The sequence below is a fragment of the Dipodomys merriami genome, unplaced genomic scaffold (genome assembly GCF_024711535.1).
Source record: "Dipodomys merriami isolate MVZ:Mamm:240054 unplaced genomic scaffold, mDipMer1.0.p SCAF_3, whole genome shotgun sequence".
Classification (NCBI taxonomy): domain Eukaryota; kingdom Metazoa; phylum Chordata; class Mammalia; order Rodentia; family Heteromyidae; genus Dipodomys; species Dipodomys merriami.
In genome coordinates, this window is record NW_027204492.1 from 4,411,179 (window position 1) to 4,436,920 (window position 25,742).

The window sequence follows — 25,742 nt, forward strand, 5'->3', positions numbered from 1 at the left end:
TTTCTTAGCTTCTTCCCCTTCGATCCATGTTCTATAAAGTTGAGAAACGTGCTCTTCTAGCCAGATAGGGCTTCTTCTGAGCCATCAAACTTATGCCAAGAACCAATTAATGTCAGCAGGAAGGCAGATATTCTTTCAAGGGTAAACCAGATATCTGATTTAACATTTCTATTTGCTGTTATCTGAATGGGGTAAGGAAATCTTTAAAGTGAAGGTTCCATTCCATCTCCATTCCATCAGGCATTCTATATTGTATTCTTCCTTGGGAGTAAAGCAACCCACTTCACTCTACAGCTGAAATGTCTGTCTTTTTTAATTAAAGTTATTACTATTATTATTATTTTATGTTAATACTGAGGAATCGAATCCAGGGCCTCATGCATGCTAGGCAAGCACTCTACCACTAAGCCACATTCCCAGCCTGTCAGGGACATTTTTATCAGCACATACTCTATACTCTTGTGGGTTATTTCCTGAAAACTGTCTTGTTTCCTTCCCTTTGTCACATGGCCCAAACTAGCAAACCAATGTACTAATACGAGGGAAGTATTAACATTCCTTTATTTTATAGAAGATGAAACTAAAGTGGAGGAATGAAGATAGTGGCTATTCCAAGGCCACAGCTGATTTCTCCAGAGCCTTTCATTATGCACAAAACAGGTCATACTGATAGCACCTCAAGCCCAGGGACCAGACAGTGAGTGGAGTGATACTCAGAGGGCTTCAAGAAGTTGCATATGTGGGAAAGAGCTTGGGGTGAGAGACAGTGTGTGTGGGGGGGCAGGGGTGTTTATTTGGAAAGGAGGAATTCTGGGTCTCCCTCCTTTTGATGCCTGGGGCTCATTTTAAGAGATGTTTAAGGCCTAGTTGAGTCTGTCTGCACACAGATACTTCCATCTCTTCTGGGAGGTAGAGGGACAAAGATCTTTGCCTGCAGCTGCCAGAACAGGTCTGGATACCTCACAGTCAGCCTGAAAGAGGAATGCCAGTTACCTTTCAACACCAGGCTGGCAGGACTCTCTTCACAACAGCTTCTGGAAATAGGTGCCTCCCCAGAAAGGACACCTCCTTGTTCTCCATATTGAGGTGGAGCAGAATCTAATTCAAGTAGGTAAACTGAAGACAGCTCTCCCTTTCAGATTACAATTGTTCCCCTCCCATGATCACAAAGCATTTGTACTAAATGTTATGAGTATTTGTATTTGCTCTATATCCTTTTGAAAAAATGCACAGTTCTACCTCTCAGCTCCATGCCCTGGGACCCCAAAGTTCGTTGAGGGATCTAGATTATTATCAAAGCTAACTGTCATCATCTTGGATTAAGCTCCACACCCTGAAGATCGTCACTTTGTGTTCCTACCTCCCAAATGAAAAAAAAAGGCAGGGAGGTAAGGAAGGAGTGAAGGAGCAAAGGCTCCTTGTCATATATTACCTTGGTCTACAAAGGATAGGAGTAGGGTTTCAAGATAGAAAAACTGGGCATTGAAGCCAGTTGTGTGCTCATGAACAAGTATTTCCACCTTGGTTTAGCTTGCTTTTCTGAGCTATGGAACAGGGGTGTTAACACCTGTCCTGAGTGAAGCATCAAGACGTTGTGAAGATCACAGGTGAAGCCAAGCAAAGTGCCTAGTGTAAGTCTGGGACAGCCTTGCAGCTGGAACTTACTCTGTCAGAAGCACATGTCAGGATGGCAGCACTACCAGACCAGATTTTGACATGGGCATTGGGAGTGCAGAAATGAAGCAGTGGGCTGGTGGTCTTCAGTTCCAAAAGACAGGCAGATGTGGGGCTTCGTGATACCAGAAGGACTTGCTTAGAAATGTGTCTCCCACATTTTTAGCTGTTCTCAAAATTTTTTTTTGCTATTTTTTCCATTGTAAAGATTCTGCAGAGAGGAGTTACAGTTACATGAGTAATGAGTCCATTTCCTATCGAACATTGTTACCTCCTCCTTTGATTTTTTTCCCTATCACTTCCCTCCCCACCTCCCCAAACTCCTCCTTCCCCCCAACATTGTAAAGTTCGTTTTCAGAAGTGTTCTGTACATCTCATCGTCACAATGGGTCAACCTGCATCCCCATTTAAGCATTCTGCTATACTCCTTGCCCTCCCCAAATTACCAAAATATATATACAAGATGCAAAACACCAGAATCAAATATGGTAAAAACAGCAGTTATACCATGGAGGAAGAACTTACAAAAAAATGTACATATGACCATATGAGATAATGTTAAGCAAAATGTATCCCAAGATAGGGACACAAGGGTTTTTTTTTTTTCTTGCTTGCTATTTTTTTTTAACGTACTTATAATGTTCTCAAATTCTTGAGATGTCAGATATGCAGTCTTGGTGGGCTTCACAGCACTTCTGAGAAACCTTTCAATGCTGGGCTACGTGGAAACTGAACCCCATGCTGTGAGGCTCCACCTGAACCCAGTCTCCATATCCCCAGGCTCCATATCAGCTACTGGTAGGGAGGGAAATTTTGATCCGTGGGTAGATTTACAAAAGGCAGAATTCTTTGGAGAACAGACCACTTCACAGAGGCAAAGAGTACAGTTAGGGGAGCTTCGGGAGGACAAGTTTAGTACCTACAGAATGAAGTAAGGACCCTGGGTCCCAAATCAGGAAGTAGGAGAGAAGGAACAGAAAACTGTCCACTTATTCAGTGGTTTATTCTGATAGCTCTTTCACACAAAATGCCAAACTGATCAGATGTACGCAGGCTTGTCCATAGGCAGTTCTAGTCTGCCCCCTGGTGGGTGAAGAGGGTAAGGAGCCATTATCTTAGGCAGTATCAATCAGTATGTAGTCTTATACGTATAAGTCAAAATGTAGTCTCATACAAGAGGTCTGATTAGGTAGTCTTGCTCTACTTGATCCTGTGCTTTGAAGGAAGAAAATAGCAACAGAAGAACAAACACATAAGAACATAAGAAGAGCTGGGAGCACTGGTGGCTCATGCCTGTAATCCTACTCAGGAAGCTGAGATGTGAAGATCAACTTTGAAGTCAGCCCTGGCAAGAAAGTCCATGAAACTCCTTTCTCTATTTAATAAACTACTCAGAAAAAGCTGGAAGTGGAGCTGTGGCTCAAGAGGTGGAGTGCGAGCCTTGAGCTCAGAGAAAAAAACCAAACCAAAACAAAACAAACCATGAAAACAAAGACCACTTGTATCAGTACAGTACCTTGGTTTCAAAGGCATGGTATATAAGTGCCCTTCCTTAAGAAGAGCTCTGGGAGAAAAACTTAAACTCTTGCAGTTATTTTTTAAAATAAGGTAGCAGAGTCCTGTGGCTTATTGTACAGGTTTTGCTGTCAAACAAAAACATGAGGACAAATTACCACTCTAAGCATTGGTAATCTCATCATCACCTTTGAATTGTATGACATCTGTTTATTTTTGTCAGTCGTGGGGCTTGAACTCTGGGCCTGGGCACTGTCCCTCAGCTCTTCAGTTCAAGGCAAGCACTCTACCACTTGAGCCACAGGGCCACTTCCTGTTTTCTGGTGGTTAATTAGAGATAAGAGTCTTATGGACTTTCCTGCCAGGGCTGGCTTTGAATCATAATCCTCAGATTCAGCCTCCTGAGTAGCTAGGATTACAGGTGTGAGCCACCAGAGCCCAGCAATTTGTGATATTTCTATGCCTGTCTATAATGTGTTTAATCTTCTTCACTTGAAAACAATGTGTCAGTGCAATGTAGAATGACTGCTACACTAGTGCCTCTGGCTACTGGCTATGACTTGTCCCATAAAGAGAACGTGCCACTCTCCTAATTGGGGCCTTCCATGTCACCTTTCTTCTTGCAAGCAGAATTTGACATCGGAAATTTCCCTTCATGAAAATATCTTTTGCATATAGACATGCTCTCATCATCAGGTGTGGAAGGGTTAAGAAGAAAATATGCTAACAAGGGAGAGTAAGACTAAGTGACCCAGCTAGGAGATCATGTTATCCCAGAGGCGAGGTGAAGCCAGCCTCTGATGACATGGGAAACACTGACCACTGACTGGCAAACTTAGCAAAGTGGAGGTTATTGGTGCCTTGGCCAACACCATGTTGACCCAGTGATGTGGTGAAATTTTGATAGCAACTGGATGTATCAGGTACAGATTATTCTTTTACACGTTTCTATAAAGAATAGCAAAGACATGGAGTGGTAACTAGACATATAAATGGTTTATTGTTTATACTTAAATGGGCATAATTTTATTTTTTATTGTAAAGATGAGGTACAGAGGGGTTACAGTTACATGAGTAAGGCAATGAGTACATTTCTTGGTTTATGTTTTAAGATGAAAGAAATAATTTTAATAACAGTGGAAAGGGATTGTTAAGGGGAAAATGGTGATGCAGAAAAGAGAGGAAAAAATGAGAACAAAGAATCATGTACAACACCCAGAATGGCTGATATTAACTGAAATAAAGGTACATCACAAGAGCAAGTGGGTTGGGTTTTGCTAAAACTAGATAGTGAGGGGTTCACTTAAATGCCAACTTAAAATTCCAGTAACAAGCTGGGTGCTCATGGCTCACACCTGTAATCCTAGCTACTCAGGAGGCTGAGATCTGAGGATCGAGGTTCAAAGACAGCCTGGGCACAAAAGTCCATGAGACTCTTACCTCCAATAAATCACTAGAAAACCAGAAGTGGTGCTGTGGCTCAAGTTGTAGAGTGCTTGCCTTGAGCTGAAGAGCTGAGGGACAGTGCCCAGGCCCAGAGTTCAAGCCCTTATGACTGACAAAAAATCCAGTAACAATAAACATATGTGATGTTCTAAATTTCCTTACTTTTGAATAATTATTTAAACTATTTCAAAAGATGGTCTATAATATTATTTAAGAATGCCTCTGGGTCTGGGAACCCAGCTCAAGTGGCAGATCACTTGCCTAGCAAGGATAGGCCCAGGTTCAGAGAGGGAAATCAGACCTCACTCACCTACCATCACCCATGCACACAACAGGCAATATTTAAGTTGGTGAGATTATTTTACATGACGGGATATTTTAATTGCATGCTACATTAAGAATTTACTCCAAGTATGCCAGGCATCTGTGGCTCACACCTGAAATCCTAGCTACTCAGGAGGCTGAGTTCTGAGGATCACAGTTTAAAGCCAGCCCGGACAAGGAAAGTCCGTGAGACTCTTATCTCCAGCAAACCACTAGAAAACCAGAAGTGGTGCTGTGGCTCAAGTGGTAGAGCACTCGCCTTGAGCTAAAGAGCTGAGGGATAGCGCCCAAGCCCAGAGTTCAAGTCCCACAACCAACCAAAAAAAAAAAGAATTTACTCCAAACATAAAACTTAAAATATTGTGTGTGTGTGTGTGTGTGTGTGTGTGTGTGTGTGTGTGTGTGTGTGTGTGTGTGTGTGTGTGTGTGTGTGTGTGTGTGTGTGTGTGTGTGTGTGTGTGTGTGTGTGTGTGTGTGTGTGTGTGTGTGTGTGTGTGTGTGTGTGTGTGTGTGTGTGTGTGTGTGTGTGTGTGTGTGTGCTGGTCCTGTATCAGGGCCTGGGTACTGTCCCTGAGCTTTCTACCACTTGAGTCACATAAGTACTTCTGGCTTTTTGGTGGTTAGAGGAAAAAGAATTTTAAGGACTTTACTCCTGGGGCTGACTTCAAACTACAATCCTCCGATCTCAGCCTCTTGGGTAGAATACAGGTATGAGCCCACAGCTTGTTTGTCTTTATAACTTTTTCAAACTAAGGCATTTGTAGTTTTTTTTCCCCTCACTTAAAAGTAAGTTAAAAAAGTAAGTTAAAACTAAGCTTGAGCCTTCCCCACCTCCACCGCCCCCTCCCCCCCGCCCGGTGAGCTTTTGGCAGATTTGTATGAAGCGTATCAACTATCAACTACTTGCTGCATTTTCATGAAATGATGTTAATGATGAAATCATCAGATGTAGAAGAGACAATCAGCCAGGCCCAAGCTTGGCTCCTTGTGGATGCTTTCTGCCACCAGAAAGGTCAGCTTGTGTGCATACTGGCATGGTGCTGGGACACTAATCAGACCCTGAGGAAGGAAAAGCAAGATGATCATCAAGAAATAACCTTGTTCTTTGAAGCACTTGTCTTCTTTCCGAGTTTTGTCCAGCTAGATGGGATTCTTGAGCACCATCAGTAAATAGTCTTACTTACCTGCCGGTTGTAGTACAGATGGCAGAGTTTGAATGTCAGTCTCTGAATGTGGTCAGGGTTCAAGCCATTGTCATCATAGATGATATTATAGTAGGTGGGGTTAATGGTTCCATTATGGGCAGTCTGGCTGACCAAATAAAAGTCATACCTGAAGATCATAAAATGAAATTAAATAGAGTGAGACCAAACCTAAAGAACACATAATGAATGATCACTATATTGTTTCCAAGATCTCTTACCACTCAGGATGTGTTGCTTCTGAATCCACGACAGTTCCCAGAATAGGGTTCTTAAGGGTGTAACCCACTTTTGTCAAGAACCAGGTCATGCACCTCTTCCTGACCACGACCATGGACAACCTGTAGGCAAAATTCAGAAACAGAAAAGCAATCCAAGTAATTTTGTAATTTTAAATATTAAATAAATAAAATTCACTAGAAAACACCAAAAAATAAAGAAAAGACTTCCTTCCTTAGAGAAATATACAACTCCACAAATAGATTGTTCTCAGTAGTTGTAAAAAGTATTATGGCAAATCATTTGCTAATTTATACTGTTCAAAGGGCAGGAAGAATGGTCAGTAGAACAATGAACTTCCATTGCAAGTGTGCACATGCACACACATGCTTGCCAGTACCATGGCTTGAACTTGAGGCCTTGTGTTTTCTGGATTTGCTTGCTCACAGCTAGGTCTCTGACACTTGAGTCACCCCTCCACTCCAGCATTTTGCTTCTAGCTGTCTTTGAACCACAATTCTCTGATCTCAGCCTTATGAGTAGCTAGGATTCTAGGCATGAGCCACTAGTACATGGCTTTGATTGAATTTTGAGGAAAATATTTTCCAGAATTATTCATGGAGACATTTTGTCCCATTAGCAGGAGTCACCTTATTTTTCCCTTTACTCTTCCTCTTGAGTGTATTTCTGAATAGCAAGAAAGAATCATGAGTTCCTGTTACTCCTAAAATCGTCTCTTATGGATCATACAAAACCAACATTCCTCAGGTAAATGCTGATTGCCAAGTGCTAAAATACTTCATAAAGTCAAGGACAAATCTCAGTATTCACCATCATATAAGGACTTCTGAGATGCAGGGATCAATGTGAAGTTTCAGTTTGAACGTTGTAATTAATTTGAAATTAATTCTGAATGTTCTCTCTCTCTCTCTCTCTCTCTCTCTCTCTCTCTCTCTCTCTCTCTCTCTCTCTCTCTCTCTCTCTCTGTGTGTGTGTGTGTGTAGGTCCTAGGGCTTGAACTCAGAGCCTGAGCCCTGTCCCTGAGCTTTTCTGGACAAGGCTAATGCTCAAGCCACTTTGGCTTTTTGCTAGTTCATCAGAGAATGTCTCATGGACATTATTTCCTGGGCTATAGATTTGAACCACGATCCTCCTATCTCAGCCTCCTGAGTAGCTCAGATTACAGGTGTGGGTCACAATTGTCCCACTTGAATGTTTTCAATATTGATGTTTTTAATAGTTGATGTCACAGGTCAAGAAAAGTAATGTCTATCTCCTTCAGTTGCAGAACTTACTTCTGCCTCTTTTAATTACATATTGAAGTTTTTATTTTTAATCATTCATTTGAGATACATTCACCTGAAGTCAGGGGGAGAAATCTGGGTGTAGCTTCAGTGACCTTGCACAGGGAGTAGTTAGGATTTTCCTAACAATAACTGGCTGAGGTCAAGATGCAAGTCTTGTGTGACTTTGGTTGATGGCAGTTACAGAGTGCAGTGTATCACTGAACCTGAGATCATTGTGCTTCCTAATTTTGCTTTTTCTTTGTTAAAGTCTTGGGGCTTGAACTCCAGGTCCCTGAGCAATTTTGCTCAATGCTAGCTCTCTACCACTTTGAGACATGGCACCACTTCCAGTTTTCTGGTGGTTATTTTTGGAGATAATATTCTTGCAGACTTTTCTGCCTGAGCTGGCTTCAAACTGCGATCCTCATATCTCAGCTTCCTGAGTAGCTAGGATTACAAGCATGAGCCACTGGCACCCAGCCCTAATTTTGCATTTTTTTGGTCGATCCTGGGGCTTGAACTCTGGGCTTGGGCACTGTCCCTCAGCTCTTCAGCTCAAGGCGAGTACTCTACCACTTGTGCCACAGCGCCACTTCCAGATTTCTAGTGGTTTTTATTGGAGATAAGAGTCTCACAGACTTTCCTTGCCTGGGCTGGCTTTGAACTATGATCCTCAGATCCCAGCCTCTACAGTAGAGAGGATTACAGGCATGAGCCACCGGCACCCGGCTTAATCTTGCATTGTTATATCTTTCTTGCCTTTGACACGACATTCTCACCAAGAAAAAATCTGTACTGAAATGCTGAATGTACAAATGCAACAAGGGAGCCAGTGCTTTGTGTTCAAGATGGTCTGATTTGCAACCACTGCTTGGATTTCTTTCATGGTTCTCACACCTTCCAGCACTTTTCAGCACCATAACTAACTCAGCACACTAGAACCTACAATTTATTCTCGTGTGTTACTTGTGCCTTCAATCTGAAATCGCAGGTTGTTTTCTAGGCACATTAATATACGTTCTAATACATATTAAAATAAGCAAAATAATCATCTTTATTTACCAGCAGCCCTGAAGACTTTCTATGAGTCTGTGTCAGCTGCCTCCAAAGTATCTGTCTTTCTCTAGGTGACCCACCTCGGGCCCCCAGAGTTTCTGTTTGCAGTCTATGTGAGGCCATCTTGACTACCCTTGGAATATCCATACAGCCATACTGAAATGGTGCAGAAGCACACTGCATAGAAAGTCATATTTGTATACTTTGCATTTAATAGTCACAGGTGAACATGCTATCATTGGGAGTGGCAGAGAAAGAACAATAAGTACCTGGAATTTGGACTGGATTCTCTGATGCTGTTCAGCAGTTGCGGGACTTCACATTCAAGAATTGTTTGTAGCTGGCCATCCTCAACACCATCTCGATACACGATTATCCGTGCTGGCAAATAGTGGTTGTGCCTGAACCATTTTTTCAGTGCTCCTGCAATAGTTGGTATAAGAATGATGCCAGCCAAAAAGAGTATTCCCACATCATATTTCAGTGTTTTAAAAACAAATAGGGCAATATCTAATTTGATTTAATATCTAATTTGGGTAATTGAGAATAAAGATATAGCTAGTTTTTATTATAGTGCAGTAAGAGTGAAAGATTTTAGGAGCATCTTTCATCTTTACTTGTTGATCTCTATGACATGTTATATTCTTAAATTTAATATATGTCTTTAGTCCAATTTTAATATTTAAGAAACAAATTCAAATTTTAACTTATTTGACAGACAAGTGCCTAAAACCAGATTATTACTAATTTGCCTTTTTCTTCTAGCCTTTAACTTCTCTCAGTAGATATAGACTATGATTTATTTGTACCACTTTCTTCCCCAATGAAAATATGAAAACATATGAAAATGACTTTTCTACCTACTCTGTAGAAACTGCCTAGGAGTAGGAATTGTATGTTAACTTCTACACAGAGAAACTTTCAATAACAATTGTTAAAAGAAATATTTACCAGGTTTTGAAATGAGGGGCAAAGTAATAGAGTGCAATAATTCTTTTCATGCACATATTATACATTTTACTTTAGGAGAGTTTATTTTAAAATTTTCATTTCAGTTTAAAAGAAGATAATCATATATCCCGGATGATCAACGTGCTCACCAAGTTCATTTGAAAAAATTATCACCCCCGTTTACAGATTGGAAAATACAGACTGGAAGAGAGGTGATCTGCACACAGCTGGAAGCCATGCACTGTGAATTAGAGTCTCCTTTCTAGTCTGCCATCTCTCTATCATTTCCCATTTTGCCACAGTTTGCCTGTAAGCATGGCTATCTTAGAGCCAGAGACTTGTCTCCTGTGTCTAGACTTACACAGCTCTGTCATAAGCCTACTTTCTTTTGGCAGTTTTCTTTTGGCCTTCAGACTGCTTTCCAGAGGCCACCAGCAATCACAAACTTTTGTCCCTTTTGGATTTTTGTTTATCACACAAAGGTAAGTGCCACACAGTCCTACTTTTTAGCCTGTAGAGTCGGCACAGAAATTTGGGATACCCAACTAGGTGACAGTTGGCAAGTTTAGTGAGTTTGCTTCTGCCTAGCTTGTCTGTTTATAAACACATAAAATTTGGGTCTATTGGACAGTCCTTGGAGCCCACCCTCTTACTGCTGTAATTTTAGTACCAGTCATGAAGATTTTTAAACAGTCCGCAATATTGGTGTTTGTTTTCTGGAGGATGCAGCGGGAAAACCACCTAAGGCAAGCAAAAGACAAGAGTAAAATTCAACTTCAATATTTCCACTCTAAAAATGTAGTAATACTAAATTAAGAAATAGACATAAAATCGATGTTCATAATTTGGTATGTGCTATGTGATAACATTTTAAAAAGTACCTCATCCAAGAATCAATTTATTGTTATTTGAAACCATAGTGTTGGCATTGGGGTGCAAATCCTGGCTACTCACTAGTTATATGGCTTGGCTATGTGAACTTCATCTTAATGTCTCCAACTGTACCAAAGAGATTGCCAAGATAGTAAAGTACTTACTACCTTCTAGGTTTAAGATAAACATTTAAGAGGCTGGGAAGGTGGCTCAATGGTAGAGCGCTTGCCTTGCATGCATGAGGCCCTGGGTTCCATTCCTCAGCACCACATAAGCAAAAAGAAAAAAGCCGGAAGTGGCACTGTGGCTCAAGTGGTAGAGCGCTAGCCTTGAGCTGAAGAGCTGAGGGACAGCGCCCAGGCCCAGAGTTCAGGCCCCACGACTGGACCCCCCCCCAAAAAAAAGATAAACATTTAAGGTCAGTGATATACAAAAAATATTTAGGACAGTATTTGGAATATAGTGAACACTAAGAAAGGCTGCTATATAATTATAATTATTATAATTGGACTCCTATTATGATTATTGGACATACTAGTTTAGCAGTAGCTCTTATGCATATAAAATTGTCAAGGATTTCTCAGGCACAGCCTTCCATTTGTATAGGTAATTCATTTGAATTTCACCATCAACCTATCTAAATTTAAGAAGTTCTCATGATAAAGTCATTAATTAAAAGCAACTGTAACCCTAGCTACTCAGGAGGCTGAGATCTGAGGATCTCAGTTCAAAGCTAGCCAAGGCAGGAATATCCATGAGATTCTATCTCCAATTAACCACCAAAAAACCAGTTCAAGCTCACCTTGAATTGAAGAGCTGAGAGACAGCTCCCAGACCCAGAGTTCAAGCCCCACAACTGATGGTTTAAAAAAAAAAGCACTTGGAAAATAAATATCATGACAGAATATACTCTATGGTTTGGGTATAAAATGTCCCCTAAAAGGCTTGTGTGTTGAAGAATTATTCCTATTGAAGATGATTGGATTGTGAAAGTACTATCAATGAATTAAACCACTGAATTAATGACTGAATGTTGTTAGGAAGTATGGCCTATATTTGAGGAAAGTCACCCAGTGGGGCTCTCTGTCTCTCCCATCTCTCCCCCACTCCCTAATGTACACATGCACACATATGCATATATACACATATACTCACACGTATATACACATATATGCACACACATACACCATACATGTACATACAAACACACACAGATAAAAGCATTTTGAAAACTACCCATGGATCAGAGTGCCTCCATGGAAGTTTAGAATTCTGATGAACAACTTTCAGTGTATTGTTGTAGTAAAAACCAAGGCAACATATATATATATATATATATATATACATATATATATGTATATATATATGTATATATATATACACACACATACATATACACATATATATATACATATACACACACATACATATACACATATATATATATACATATACACACATACATACACACATATAATACATATGTAATACATACATATGTATATACAGCTTTTTTTCTGTCGGTTGTAGGGTTTGAACTCAGGGCCTGGGCACTGTCCCTGAGCTTTTGGGCTTAAAGCTGGTGCTTTACTACTTGAACCACAGCACCACTTCCATCATGGTTCATATTGTAGAAAAAAAATTGTTGTGCCTGTTCTGGAGTTTGAACTCAGGACACTGTCCTTGAACTTGCACTCAAGGCTAGCACTCTACCACTTGAGCCACAGCTGCATTGCTAGCTTTTTTGTGGCTAATTGTAGAGAAGAGTCTCCCAGGCTGGCTTCAAATTGCAATCTACACATCTTAGCCTCTTGAGTAGCAAGGATTACAGGTGTGAGCCACCAGAGCCTAGAGAAAAATAGTTTTATATGTATTATTTATAATCATTAAGTATTAATGTTTAAAATGAGTAAATCATTTGTATTTGTTAGTTGAACTATAATTAAAAGTCTAATTGAAGCCAGGCATGATAACACATGCCTATAATCCAAGCACTTGGGAGGCTGAGGCAGGAGAATGACAAGTTCAGGCCAGCTTGGGTTACATAGTGAATTCAAGGACAGCCTGACATACATAGTGAGATGCTTTCTCAAGCAAAAGAGAACAAAAGGATCTAATTTAAGAATATATTAGAGTAATTTGCAAAGTACCTGGTGATTCTGGGGTTAACACTGGCCACAAATCCAACCGCCACCACCTCCTTGTTGATGACATCTTTACAGAGATCAATACCAACCACCATCAGGGACTTTAACTGAAAAAGTAAATGTGTGATGAGTTAATTCAAGTATTTACCCAGTGATTAATATGATTAATGTGACTTTATTATGATTAATTTCAATATGAATAATGACTTCATTGTGATTAGTGATTAAAATAACTTGAACTAAGGCCTTGTGCTCTTGCTTAGCCTTTCTTCTTTTTTTGGGAAGGGTCTGGTCGTGGGGCCTGAACTCTAGGCCTGGACGCTGTCCCTCAGCTCTTCAGCTCAAGGCTAGTGCTCTACCACTTGAGCCACAGCGCCACTTCCGGCTTTTTTCTTTTTGCTTATGTGGTGCTGAGGAATGGAACCCAGGGCCTCATGCATGCAAGGCAAGCAATCTACCACTGAGCCACCTTCCCAGCCCCTTAACCTTTCTTTTTAAGGCTAGCTCTTAAGCCACATCTCCACTTGTGGCTTTTTGCTGGCTAATTGGAGATAAGAGGCTCAGAGACTTTTTCTGCCCAGGCTAGCACTGAACTGCAATCCTCAAATGTCAGCCTCCAGAGGAGATAGGATTACAGGTATGAGCCATTGCTGCCGGGCTTAATCTGACATTTAAAAAATTGTCTCCAGTTACTGAATTTTTTAAGTTAAGGTATGTGTCAAGGAAATCAAGATCCATATTATTAATCCAGAACCAGAGAATTAAAGGTGGAGGAAAGAGCATGATACATGCTTTGCTTAAGTGACTCACTACGGGCCACTGTAACCATCAGCTTCTGTTGGGCTGAACAAGGGGATGCCAGTGCCTAGAGTGTTAGGAAAGTGGTGAATCCATTTTCCCTTACTTCTGGTCTGTGGGAATTGAAGAGAGATTCCATTCTATTCCTTCAGATTGCTAAGGAATCTTCACGTAGACATGCAACAGCATATGTATTCACATCTCATATAAGATGGACGTGGGGGAGGGGAGGCTGAGGGGACCATATTTGTTCTCATGGTTGTGGCAATGTAAGGGAATGGGTAACATTTTTTACTTCTCATTCTCCTAACTTTTTTCCATACCTGCCTCAGTTCAGGAAATAAGAGGCTTTTCTGAATTCCTGCTACAGCTGAGAGGTGTGAGGAGCAGATCATAGGCTCTGCCAATGCTTTAAGAGCTGGGGAACCCCATGCAGGACACAAGGCTACTTGGAAAGTTAGCACTCTGCAGGAAGTAGGTAAAAGTAGAGGCCACGGAATACAGACTTTAAGACAGTAGTCCCCCCACCTCATCCCATCGCCAAGTTGATTAACTAGATTCTTTTGCATGGAAACAAATGTATTTCATTCTTCTTCTATGTTAACAGCTGAATTAAAATTCCTTGAGAAGAGGGGTCACACTTCACCTTCTCTTGGGGTATCTCTACAGTGACTTGTTTTATACCACAACACAGGACCAAGAAAACACAATTGGTCTTCCATGTCCATAAAGTTGCATTTACATTATATTACATATTAGAGGAGATCTAGAGATGATTTAAAGTACGCAAGAGAATGAGTATAGGATATATGCAAATACCACCTCTGCAAATTTTGGTATCCTCAGGGGGTCCTGGATCCAGTCTCCCAAGGATATTGGGGGACCCTACTTTGATTTAAAAGGTAACTGCCTGGTTGTTCACTAAAAGGAAACAGGTAATGGAGTCCTTACTGGAATCTCGACGGCCCACAGCTCCCCTCCGAGCTTACAGATCATCTGCATGGCAATCTTGGAGGCAATGTTCATCATTATCTCTGATCTGCTCAAGGTCTCAGCAAGCACACACTGGCTTGGGACTGGGCAGTCACAGCACAGGTATTTTTTAATGTGATCATAATAGTTTTGATTGGAAGGCAGAATGCACATGACCTAAAGGCAAAGAAAGCAACACAAGATGAAATCAGTTTACTTATGTCTGGGAAGTTTCTGGGAAAAAGTGAAGCCTCTAAACATCTTTTGCTTCTAAGTTTCCAAGAAGCAAATATTAACATACCTACAGTTGTCTTAAATGGCCTTTAAATGAATCAAGGCAAAGCCCTTCTCCAACCAGTCCTAGCTATCTCTCTTTGCTTTCCCTTCCTCCTCACTTTTCTCTTGAATGAAATCTGTGTTTTTAAATTCTCTTCCCATTACCTCTTTCTCCTATGGTCAGTTGGTTTTCCATGGCTCTGCAAGATAGTAGTCCCTTTTGCAGGAAATGCACAACAAGTATTCAAGAGTAGCTGCATGTACCCTACCCTCCAATAGTTTAGGAAATGGTACTAGCAAATATGGTAATGATAAAGAAATATGGTTACATGTCAGCCAAGATTCTGGGAAAGGTACATGGAAGTTCTTTGTATAGTCTCACAATATTTCTGAAATTTTTACTTCATTTAAGTAAAACAAAGAGCACCTCATAGTAAGAATTCTATTCACTTAGTATAACACAGATTTGTGTGTGTGTGTGTGTATGACTGAAAGAGAAACAGATGGCTAATACTGTTTTTCATGAGATATGAAAGAGGAAGCAAAATATGAAGTAAAAACAATGTGGTATCCGGTAGGCAGAGGTCTAGTAAGAAGAGCAGAAATATCTAAAATGTCTAAAAACTTGGAGTTTAGGGGTTAGAGGCTTGGCTCAGTTGGTAGTGCACCAGCCAATGGGTGAAAGTGTCAGATACAGAGTTTGAGTTCCAGTTTCAAACAACAACAAGAGAAAGATGGAGTGTGGTTTAATCACACTTTGGCTCCAGTCTTACACATGCATGTAGTAGGTACAAACACACACATGCTTACACGTACAACTTTGGGAAATGAGGCAACTGCAAGTGTCCAACCTGGTGGTACAGTGCAAGAGGAAATGGCTTTCATAGAAGATGAAACACACAGATGGCAGGGTTTCAGAGGAAGCAGAAACTTGGAGCCACAGGTACCCTAACATTTATGAGAAGAAATGGAAGTCAATTTAAGTAAAAGATGACCCTCAACAAGTCAGAAGAAATGCAAGCAACAGAAGTTGACAGAAGGCTAACAATAAATATTTTAAACTGTTAGCTAAAACACTGATGAACAATAATACTTTCTTAAGCATTTTAGGGAAATGCACAGTAATTTGCAAGCCTACCATGGAACAGAATGTTCAAAAACATGTAAACTGTACATCAAAAATACAAAAATGTCCTGTACTTACCAGTTGAACACTGGGGTCAACATGTAGCTGAATAGCTCTAATGAATGCAGCTACATTGTCTTGAACTTTTATGCTATAATAAAGAGATTAAGTTCTTCTTAGAAGCACATAATCATATGATATCAAAAGTCACATAAATGAATTTGCAAAAGACTAGTAATTTTAGGGAAAAAGCCATTAGGAAAATATAAAAACCTTTTTAATCTAAAATAGTTTCTCAAGATCTTGTACAAGATATACAATCAACATTTAGCAACCATTTTTATTATTATAAACATTGTTGTGAGGCCAATGACATTTTTTCAACTGTACAGAATTCTTTAATGAATATTTATATTCAAAATTGGATTGAAAGTGAACTTTAGAAATTTATCAAATTCTAAAACAAGGCTCACATTAAAGCAGGAATATGATTTCTCTAGTACTGACTCTCTAATACAATTTTAAAATGAAAGTTTCAGAAATCATCAAGTTAGTAAAGCGAAGGTATTCAACTACGTTCCTGCATAATTCAAGAAAATAAAAGGGATGGTTTGTTTGGTTTGGTTTGATTTTTTTTAGCCACAGTGGTAACTTGTTTTGGAGCCTGGTCTAGGCAACCTTAATCAGTCAATTGTGTAACATTATGTTAGGGGCCAAAGGTTACAAAAATAAATTCCATTTAAAGAACTTCTTACCCTTCCAATTAGGAATTTCATACCTTCACAACAAAGAAAAAGAAGTAACCATAGTGTCATAAGCATATCAAGTTCAATATAAAGAGATATCAGCAATGAATGAATTTCTAAAGGAAAACTGCTCAATTTTGAGTATGTGGTCCCTTATTAAGTTAAATGTCTGTGTTTCTTATTCTCAGCCACTACTCAATAAGTGTTCAAAAAATAGGTGGCTTTACCAAAAAAGCCCTTTCTAAATAACTAACTTTATAAAGTTAGTTTGTGTGTGTGTGTGTGTGCGCGCGCGCGTGCACGCATGCGCGTGCACGCACGCGCGTGCTCATGTGCACATGCATGCATGCCCTCTTATGGCTTTGTAGTGGTTAATTGGAGATATGAGTCTCAAGGATTTTCCTGCCCAGGTTGGCTTTGAAAACCTTGATTCATGGATCTCAGTCTCCTGAGTAGTTAACATTATAGGTATGAGCCACTAGCACCTAGCTAGATTTGTTTATTTTTAAATAAACTCATTTAAATTTTTATTTATTTTTATTATTATTTATAATTTTTATTATTTTATTTAGTTTTTGTCAGTCATGGGGCTTGAATTCGGGGCCTAGGCACTGTCCCTGAGCTCTTTTGATCAAGGCTAGTGCTCTGCCACTTTGAGCCACAGCTCCAGTTCCAGTTTTATGGTGGTTAATTGGAGATAGGAGTCTCATAGACTTTCCTGCCCTGGTTGGCTTCCAACTGTGATCCTCATATCTCAGCCTCCTGAGTAGCTGGGATTACCAGCATGAACCACCAGTGCCCAGCTTTTATTTTGTTCTTGTTATTATAAAGGTGATGTACAGAGAAGTTACTATTTCATAAGTCAGCTAATGAGTACATATTTTTTGGAGAATGTCACCTCTTCATGTGCTCTCTCCCAGTTTGGAGTTATTTCTATAATTGAATTTTGAAACATCATAAAATCTATCAAGTAAATCATGATATATAACATTTAGTTTTTAGTATCCTGTTTGCTGTTAAGGTTCATTAATAACTGATAAGAACAAAAGTATAGATGGCAAAATATGGATAACTAAGGATTTATACACAACTAATCTGAGTGCCAGTAGCTCACTCCTATAAGCCTGGTTATTTAGGAAGCCGAGATCTGAGGATCACTGTTTGAACAGAACCAAGGCAGGAAATTATGATTCAAAGCCAGCTTAGGAAGGCATATCCGTGAGACTCTTATCTCTAATTAACCACTCAAAATCCAGAAGTGGAGGTGTGATCCAAGTTGGAGGACACCAGCCTTGAGTGGAAAAGCTAAAGGATAGCTCCTAGGACTTGAGTTCAAGCCCCAGTACCGGCAAAAATTTATTATACCCCAACCAATACTGAAAAGATTTTGAGGAATGAGACTTTCCCAAGGAGAACTGTGAAAATAAAGTTTTCAAAGATCAAGGTAAAACATGTCTATCTTTATAAAACAATGTTATCAAATCTCTCTTCTTGAAATGAATTTCTTAATGTTTTATATTTAAAAATTTATACTAAAACAAAGCTTTTGCAGATAATACCAGCCATTATTTCCTGCCTTCTAAGCAAACCAAATTGATATATTGAAAGTATTAAGTGTCTTCTCACATTTTAGGGTAGTCCACATTAAATCCCATGGAACTTCCGACTCTTCTCAAACACCTCGGAAAACTCTGGATCACTTTCTCAGTTCTGTTACTACATAAAATCAACCATTTATTCAAAGTTGGTGCACTTAGCATCTTGCAGGTTTGTATATCCTTGGACCAATCATCAGCAGATACAGGTTGACACTGAGAAAATAAAGATCATAAAAGGATTAGACAGATTTATTTAGACAGCAATGAAATTGAGACTTGCTGTTTATTAAAGCAATATGAAGACTAACCTCTGACCATGACCCTAATGGAGGCCTACATTTTAGTGCTTTACAAGGTTTTGGAAATTAGTTTTCCCCTCAGCTTTTCCAATAAGGGTAATTTGGATAGATTATCAAAAATAAATGATGAAAAATTTCCACATGCCAACATAAAACATTTGATGTTCAGTTACATTAGTTTAGAGACATACCACATAAAGACAAGAGAACCTGTAAAAGTGAAATGAAATACAACTGGCCTTAGAGGGAAAAAGTAAAGAATAATGTAATTTTTGCATGCAATATGTTCATTTTGCCAACTGAAACTCACAAGTGGCAGCAGATTGTTTCTTCAGGTTTCAGTATGCCTCTTTTCATAAGTAATGTCTGGAGTGAATTTCTTCACTTTATGCCAAATGGCTATCATTTAATAATTTGAGATTAACAGACACAACTGACACAGCAACTGAAAAGCAACTGTGGTAAAAGGAAACATAGTCTATTAGAGTTATCTTTCACCAGGAAATAGAATTTTCTCAAGTAGTGGCCCTTCCTTCCTTCCTTCCTTCCTTCCTTCCTTCCTTCCTTCCTTCCTTCCTTCCCTTCCTTCCTTTCCTTCCTAGAATGGCAGGCAATAATAGGTCTTTTTTTTTTTTTTGGGTCCGGTCGTGGGGCCTGAACTCTGGGCCTGGGCGCTGTCCCTCAGATCTTCAGCTCAAGGCTAGCGCTCTACCACTTGAGTCACAGCGCCACTTCGGCTTTTTTTCTTTTTGCTTATGTGGTGCTGAGGAATGGAACCCAGGGCCTCATGCATGCAAGGCAAGTGCTCTACTACTGAGCCACCTTCCCAGCCCAATAGGTCTTTTTTTTATTTGAATGGTTAAATACATCATTTTCTATCAAACCTAAACTGTATCTCCTGGGTGCTGTATGTCCAGTAAAGGAAGTCTGGTAAAGTCCTGAAAAGGAAATCATGGAGGACCTTAAGTCTTAAGAAAAAAGGGAAGGCAGGGCAGGGATATGACCATGGAGAAACATAGCAAATATTACAAGCCCTCTGTCACTCTGGCTAATGATCAAACATACATATTTCCAAATAAAAATAAAATCACAGCACTTACTATGTGGTCTTGCATTAGTAGTTTTTCTGAAGGCAGAATCCGGCCTGTCAGAGATACTTGGCTTCCAAAGTTTAGTCCCCAGGTCTCTAGCATAAATCGAGCAGATTCATTTCTGTGGGCAGAATTATTTTAAACCATTAGAGTGTTTACTTCCTTTAATTTTGTTTTAACCACTAGAGAGATAATTACAGATTACTACATTATTTGGGTGCCAATTTTCTGTCTTTAGTATTCCTGGCTCCTATTTCTTGTCATTTTTTTTCCTGCTAAAAGGAATAGCGAAAAGTTGGGCTTTTTGGGGTTACTCAGGGATGAGAACAAGTTCCCCTGTGAGCACTGACTGGAAAAAATAGCTTTTGAGCCTGGAAGGCCTGGGTTTAATGCCTAGATCTATCCTGAATAACATGTGACCTTGAACCACTATTACTGGTTTTCTTACCAGTAAAAAGGAAAGTGGCTACTTCATAGACTTGATGTGAATAGGCCAATACCTAAGAAGTGCTTATCATACTGGCTGGCACATGTTGTAAGTGCAATAGGTGTGAGGTAATATTCTTAATAAATTCTTAACAAGGTAATACCACAGATTTTCTGAATATGAAACTCTTGCCTAGGAGAGAGTAGATGGAGGATGAGAAAGGAAGGGAACATAAGGATTTAAGTTTGAGAAGATTCACAGACTTGACAGGGAAGAATATGAGGAGATTAGTGTTGGCAACTTTGATTTTGTAACTTCAGAGTTTCGTGTCATGGTCTCGGACACAGAGCAATTTCTACTAAGCTGTAGCTCCTTGAGAGCAACCACCATACGGATCCTGTCTCCTGTCCCCAGCATGCTGTAGGCATGCACTCACAGGACACAGATGAGTTCTACACTTTGATTTCCTGGTAAAGGTCCATGTCTTCCTTAGGGAAGTTAAACCTCACCACTGTCACACTATAATTGCCCATAATTTCTTCCATCTACTAACTTTATCTCTGAATCCTTTGAATTAATAATTTTCTTCAGAAGTATCTGCCAAAGATGAGATGGGGATGGCCATCAGCAGCCGGGAAACAAAGTGAGATAAATGTTGTTAGTGAGATTTAGCAGGTGGATGAATTAGGAAGACTAATCTATAGACTCATATAAGAAAAATGCACCAAAATCTTTTCTTGGCTATGTGTAAATCAAGGGGATGTCCAAAATAAATGGCAAATGTGTATCAATAGAATGGAACCTATGAATCCACTAGGATGATAATAGAGATGCACATTCATAATATATAAATGCTTAAGAAAAATCTTTAAATGAAAAAAATGGGAAGGAAAGGGAAGGGAAATAAAAGTAATTTATTCAACAATGATTCAATGTTTTATTAAACCGAATTACTGAGTTCCCTCTCCTTCTTTCCTCCCTCATCATTAGTTTATGTAAATTTCCAAATTCTTCCATGAGCTACTAAAAAAAAATGAAGCTGGGCACTGGTGGTTCACACTTATAATTTTAGCTACTTGAGAGGCTGAGATCAGGAGGACTGTAATCTGAGACTGGTTTAGGTAAAAAAAAATTTACAAGACCCCTTCTCCACTGAGAACTGGGTACAACAGTGTGCATCTGTCATCCTGGTTATGTGGAAAGCTGGCAATGAGAGATAGCAACTCTAAACAAGACTACTCAGAAAAGTCTACAAGGCTCCCTCCCTCCTCAGGGTTCGTGAGGCTCCCTCCTCAGTGAGAGAAGTGGGGAATGGGGGAACAGGAACCTCAGTAGCAACAGGAAGTCTGGAATATGTGGCGTGCAAACCAACTATGTGCCCATGCAGGAAGCAAGGCCTGATTTCATAAATAAATAGCACAACTTTATCTTTCATTGGGAGGTCAAGTGGGGAACAGAAATAGAGGGACAAGGGGTGACCAAATGCAGCAGTGGTACTCACTGGACATTATGCTAAAAATAAACTATACAACTTGTGGGTGGAGACAGGAGGGAAAAACTGGGAGAGAGCAAGGGAAGGAGTGATACTGTCCAAAAAGAAATGTACTCTTCACTTGACTTACAAAACTGTAACCCCTCTGTACATCACCTTTATAATAACAATAAAAAATTAAAATAAAAAAATAACCAGCACAGCAAAGGCTTCGCATGGCTCAGCCAGTAGAATTCCTGTTTATCCGCACTGAGACCTTCCATTCAAGCCTTAGTGCTACCAAAAAGGACAAAAACAAAACAATTTAAAATTTCCTACTACACTTTAACAAAAACAAATGAAGTCATATAAACATGCTATTTGACCTAATAAATCCAAAATATTGTCACCTAAGGATGTCACTGACCACATTCTAAGTGCCCAGATCTAATGTATTAAACATGAAAGCTTAGCTGTCCAGCTGAAGCAGTGTTCAAAGCTTACCAGCACAGGTTCTCACTGCTGCACTTCAACCTGAGACTGCTCAGTATCTGGGCTGACCTGCTAGACTCCAGACATCAATGTCAGGAGCCATCAAGATGAGATATTTTCATCAAGGAAGAAATGTAAGAGCAACCCAATACCTCTGGATGTTGTCAGCCAGCCTGTCCAAGTGCTGCTGCCTGCCCAAAGGACTCAGCCTCATTTCTGCAGCCATGGTCTCCATCAGTTCAAAGTCAAAGACTTCTTGGGCAGTCAGGCCTGCGAAATACAGCAGCATTTGTAAACACACAAAAATCAACTAAGGGCCATTTTGGTGTCACTGTAATAATATACATAATGAAAAGCAAAATTATATTGGTCTCCCTGCTACCAAATCCAAACAATTGCTGGGTGCTGAAAGCTTACTCCTGCAATCCTAGTGATTCAGGAGGCTGAGATCTGAGCATCACAGTTCAAAGCCAGCTTGGGCAGGAAAGTCCATGAGACTCTTACCTCCAACTGGAAGTGGAGCTGTGGTGCAAAGTGACAGCGTGCTTGTCTTGAGCCAAAGAGCTCAGGAACATTACCCAGGCCCCAAGTTCAAGCCCCACAACCAAAAGGAAAAAGAAAAAAAACTGCAAAAAGCAGCTTGGTTTTAGAAAAATATCTAGAGGCCTATTTTATACCAAAGTAACAAGTGGAACACATGGGATAGAGAAAATAGATTTCAAATGGCACTATGTCCATTCCCTTGTCATTACTATTGAGTACATTACTTTAAAATAGCCATTCTCCAGGATTTAATTAGTTGCCCTGCCACTCATCTACCATAAAGAAGTGTGTTCTCACTGCTAAGATTCAGGAGCCTGTGGTGTGCAGCCCAGCAGAGTTTTAAAACATAAACATTACCTGTTAGAAAGCAAAGCTCAGGTATCAGGTGGACAATCTGAGGTTCAGTGTTGTCATTTCTCTTGCTTTTCAGCAGACTAACAAGCACTGGCTGATTTAGGTCAGATAAAGCAATACCGTATCTCTATAACATGCAAGATTGAGGGGAAAGTTAATATGGAAACACTGCAAGAAAGAAGCAAATCCCAAAATGTATACTATAAATGAGCCTTTTTAGTAGTAGGATATCTCTCAGTTTCTTGAACTTTACAACTTTCTCTTAAGGACTTGTTCTTTTAAATATAAGGTTCAGCTTTAAGATTTTAATTATCTTTTATAATGTCACAAGACTTAAAAAAGCCATTAGCATGCTCCTCTGGGTTGCATCCATATTCAGAATAGCCTCCAGCTGATTTGTACATAGTCCAGTGACTTTCCCCAGGGCTGACTCAATGCCAGTGTCTAGAGCTCCTAGAGGCACTCAGAGACCATCATTAAATATCTTTTGAGAATCTGCTACATGCAAGGAACTGTGCTAACTGTGGTGTCCAGAAATAAGGAGCTTAAGTCACACTTTAGAGAGACTAAAGTTTAAGAGAGGTCAGACTATTCGTATCTTGCTTAAGATGATCTAATGTAGCTAAATTTATTAAACCCTCGGAAGAGAATCATAGAGCTTCCCTGAGAGGTGATTGCTGAGCTAAATAACGAAGAGTATTTGTTGTCTGGTTTAAAACAGTAGGGGGAAAAAGAAAGCTATTTTTGTGAAAATACACAGGAGAGAAACAGCCAAGAAAGGGAAGGGACAGAATACAAGAGATGAGGCTTAAAGGCAGAGGGTGACCAAATAAATGATAAAGGATTTTGAAAGGCCTGTAAGGCATTGTTGGTTCACACCTGTAATCCTAGCTACTCAGGATGATCATGGTTTGAAGCCAGGCCAGGCAGGAAAGTCTATGAGACTCTTATCTCCAATAACCACGCCTTCAGCAAAAAAAAAATGCTCACAGACAGGGCCCAGACCCTGAGTTCAAGTCTAATTACTGACAAAAAAAAGGAAAAAAAAGAAAGGTGTGCAGAGCCCATATTTAACTACCAAAGCAATAACAAAAATCATGGATTGTTTCAAGACTGTAAGTGACATTATCAGGAGAATTCTGAGACTACCAACAAGAAGCAGGAAGCAGAATGAGAATCTCAGCCCAACGAGGGACAGGGGATGGAGAAGAAGGGTCAAGATGTAATGTTACGGAAGGCAGACTCAGCCTGGCAATTTGGGGAATTTCCTGCATTGGGAAGGAATATGAGAAGTTTTCTAAGCTAAGAGGAAAGGAAGTACACATATTTTTACCTGCACGTAATAATCCACATAGGAGATCTCTGAGCCGTCTCGCCTCCGGAAGGTGTGCACCGGCTTCAGCGACCAGTTGATATTTTCAATGCGGTAGGTTCTGTTATTGTATCTGGTAAACACAGGACACTTTTTAAAAAGTTTCCAGAACACTCAGATAAGCAGTTGTTTCACCACACTTGTACCTCAAAGTGTAAGAAAGACTCCAGAATGTCAGAAATTATGAGATAGTAACATAAGATAGTTCCTTTTGGGGGGGGGGGCATGATCAAGTCTTACCTAGCAAGAGTATTACCATTTTGGCATAGAAGATCTTGTATTCCAACAAATCCAGTGAAAAAGTTGGTAGAATAAAATGTGTGTTTCTCACTGACAGACACTAACTTCTGTTAAATTGTGGTTAAATGTTCAATTGAGGAAGCATTAGTTTAAATTTTCCCATCTGCTCTGATGTCATTCAAAGTGTTCTGAGACCAGGAATCCTTTCTGATAAAAAATACCAAGTAGGTTAACCAACCACAGAATTTTGCCATCTTGTTTAATCAATGTGGGACCACTCTGATTACCTTTTCCCCATCAGAACTGTGTAGCCTGCAACATTCTGTCATGTGTCTCAGCCTGCAGGAATCTCCAAGGCAAGTTTCTCCAGAGAGCTAGGTATCCTGAAAGGCTGTTTATTCAAAGAGTGTGGTATGCTAACCCATCAAGATCTTGATAAAAGCACAGAGGAAGGTCTTGGCTCAGGTAGTATGGAATTCAACTAGTTCTACCCCTCTCCTATATGACCCAGAAAGTAACTTTAAGTGAAAATTCCAAACCAGGATAGGCGAAGACTACCACGGTTACTAAAAGATGCCTCTTTAGATCAGCAAAACTATATGCTGTGTGGGCAGGGAGAGGAGGGGAAACTGGGGAAAGCAAAGGAAGGGATGACAATGTCCAAAAGAAGAAATGTACTCATTACCTGACTTATGAAATTGTAGGTCCTCTGTACTACACCTTAAAAGTAATAAAATTATTCTTACAAGGTATATGCTGATACTCAGGAGGCTGAGCTCTGAGGATCACAGTTTGAAGCCAGCCTGGGCAGAAAAGTCTGTGAGACTCCAATAAATTACCCAGGAAAAGCCAAAAGTAGTGCTGTGTCTTAAGTGGTAGAGTGTTAGCCTTGAGTGAAAGAAGCTCAGAGACTGCGCCCAGGTCCTGAGTTCAAGGCTCAGGATCAGAAAAAACAAGTATATGCTGTGTTTTTTTTTTTTTTTAATTCAGGAGGTCATTTAACCCACCAATTTTTAATGCAGTTCAATGTGCATGGAGGGAAAATTATATATAGATAAATGTAGAGGTTTACAAAAAGTGGTGTGCTCTTGATCTAAAAGACCTTGAATCTTATAGAAAAGGTGAGCTATGGATTTCCTGTTCAGTACTGTAATAAAATGCAATATAATGACCATCAAAAGTTGGCTGAGAGCAAAGTGTTTATGGGAGTAGGCAGGTGAGAAACAGACTTCATCTGTGGAGGT

At 39.9% G+C, this 25,742-nt stretch overlaps 1 protein-coding gene across 1 annotated transcript in view; it reads right to left on the minus strand.

Annotated features, from left to right (window-relative positions):
* Positions 1 to 5,791: 5,791 nt before the first annotated feature.
* Positions 5,792 to 25,742, minus strand: part of LOC138840019 (piwi-like protein 4) — a 35,374-nt gene continuing 15,423 nt past the window's right edge. The window contains exons 9-21 of the mRNA XM_070039604.1: positions 24,220 to 24,331; positions 22,890 to 23,013; positions 22,142 to 22,259; positions 19,609 to 19,720; positions 18,238 to 18,422; positions 15,944 to 16,016; positions 14,443 to 14,640; positions 12,697 to 12,800; positions 10,344 to 10,414; positions 8,992 to 9,145; positions 6,383 to 6,502; positions 6,144 to 6,291; positions 5,792 to 6,018 (exon numbers count right to left, since the gene is read on the minus strand). Of these exons, the coding sequence (XP_069895705.1) occupies positions 5,902 to 6,018; positions 6,144 to 6,291; positions 6,383 to 6,502; positions 8,992 to 9,145; positions 10,344 to 10,414; positions 12,697 to 12,800; positions 14,443 to 14,640; positions 15,944 to 16,016; positions 18,238 to 18,422; positions 19,609 to 19,720; positions 22,142 to 22,259; positions 22,890 to 23,013; positions 24,220 to 24,331 (1,636 nt within the window). The 3' untranslated portion in view covers positions 5,792 to 5,901. The remainder of the gene's footprint in view (positions 6,019 to 6,143; positions 6,292 to 6,382; positions 6,503 to 8,991; positions 9,146 to 10,343; positions 10,415 to 12,696; positions 12,801 to 14,442; positions 14,641 to 15,943; positions 16,017 to 18,237; positions 18,423 to 19,608; positions 19,721 to 22,141; positions 22,260 to 22,889; positions 23,014 to 24,219; positions 24,332 to 25,742) is intronic.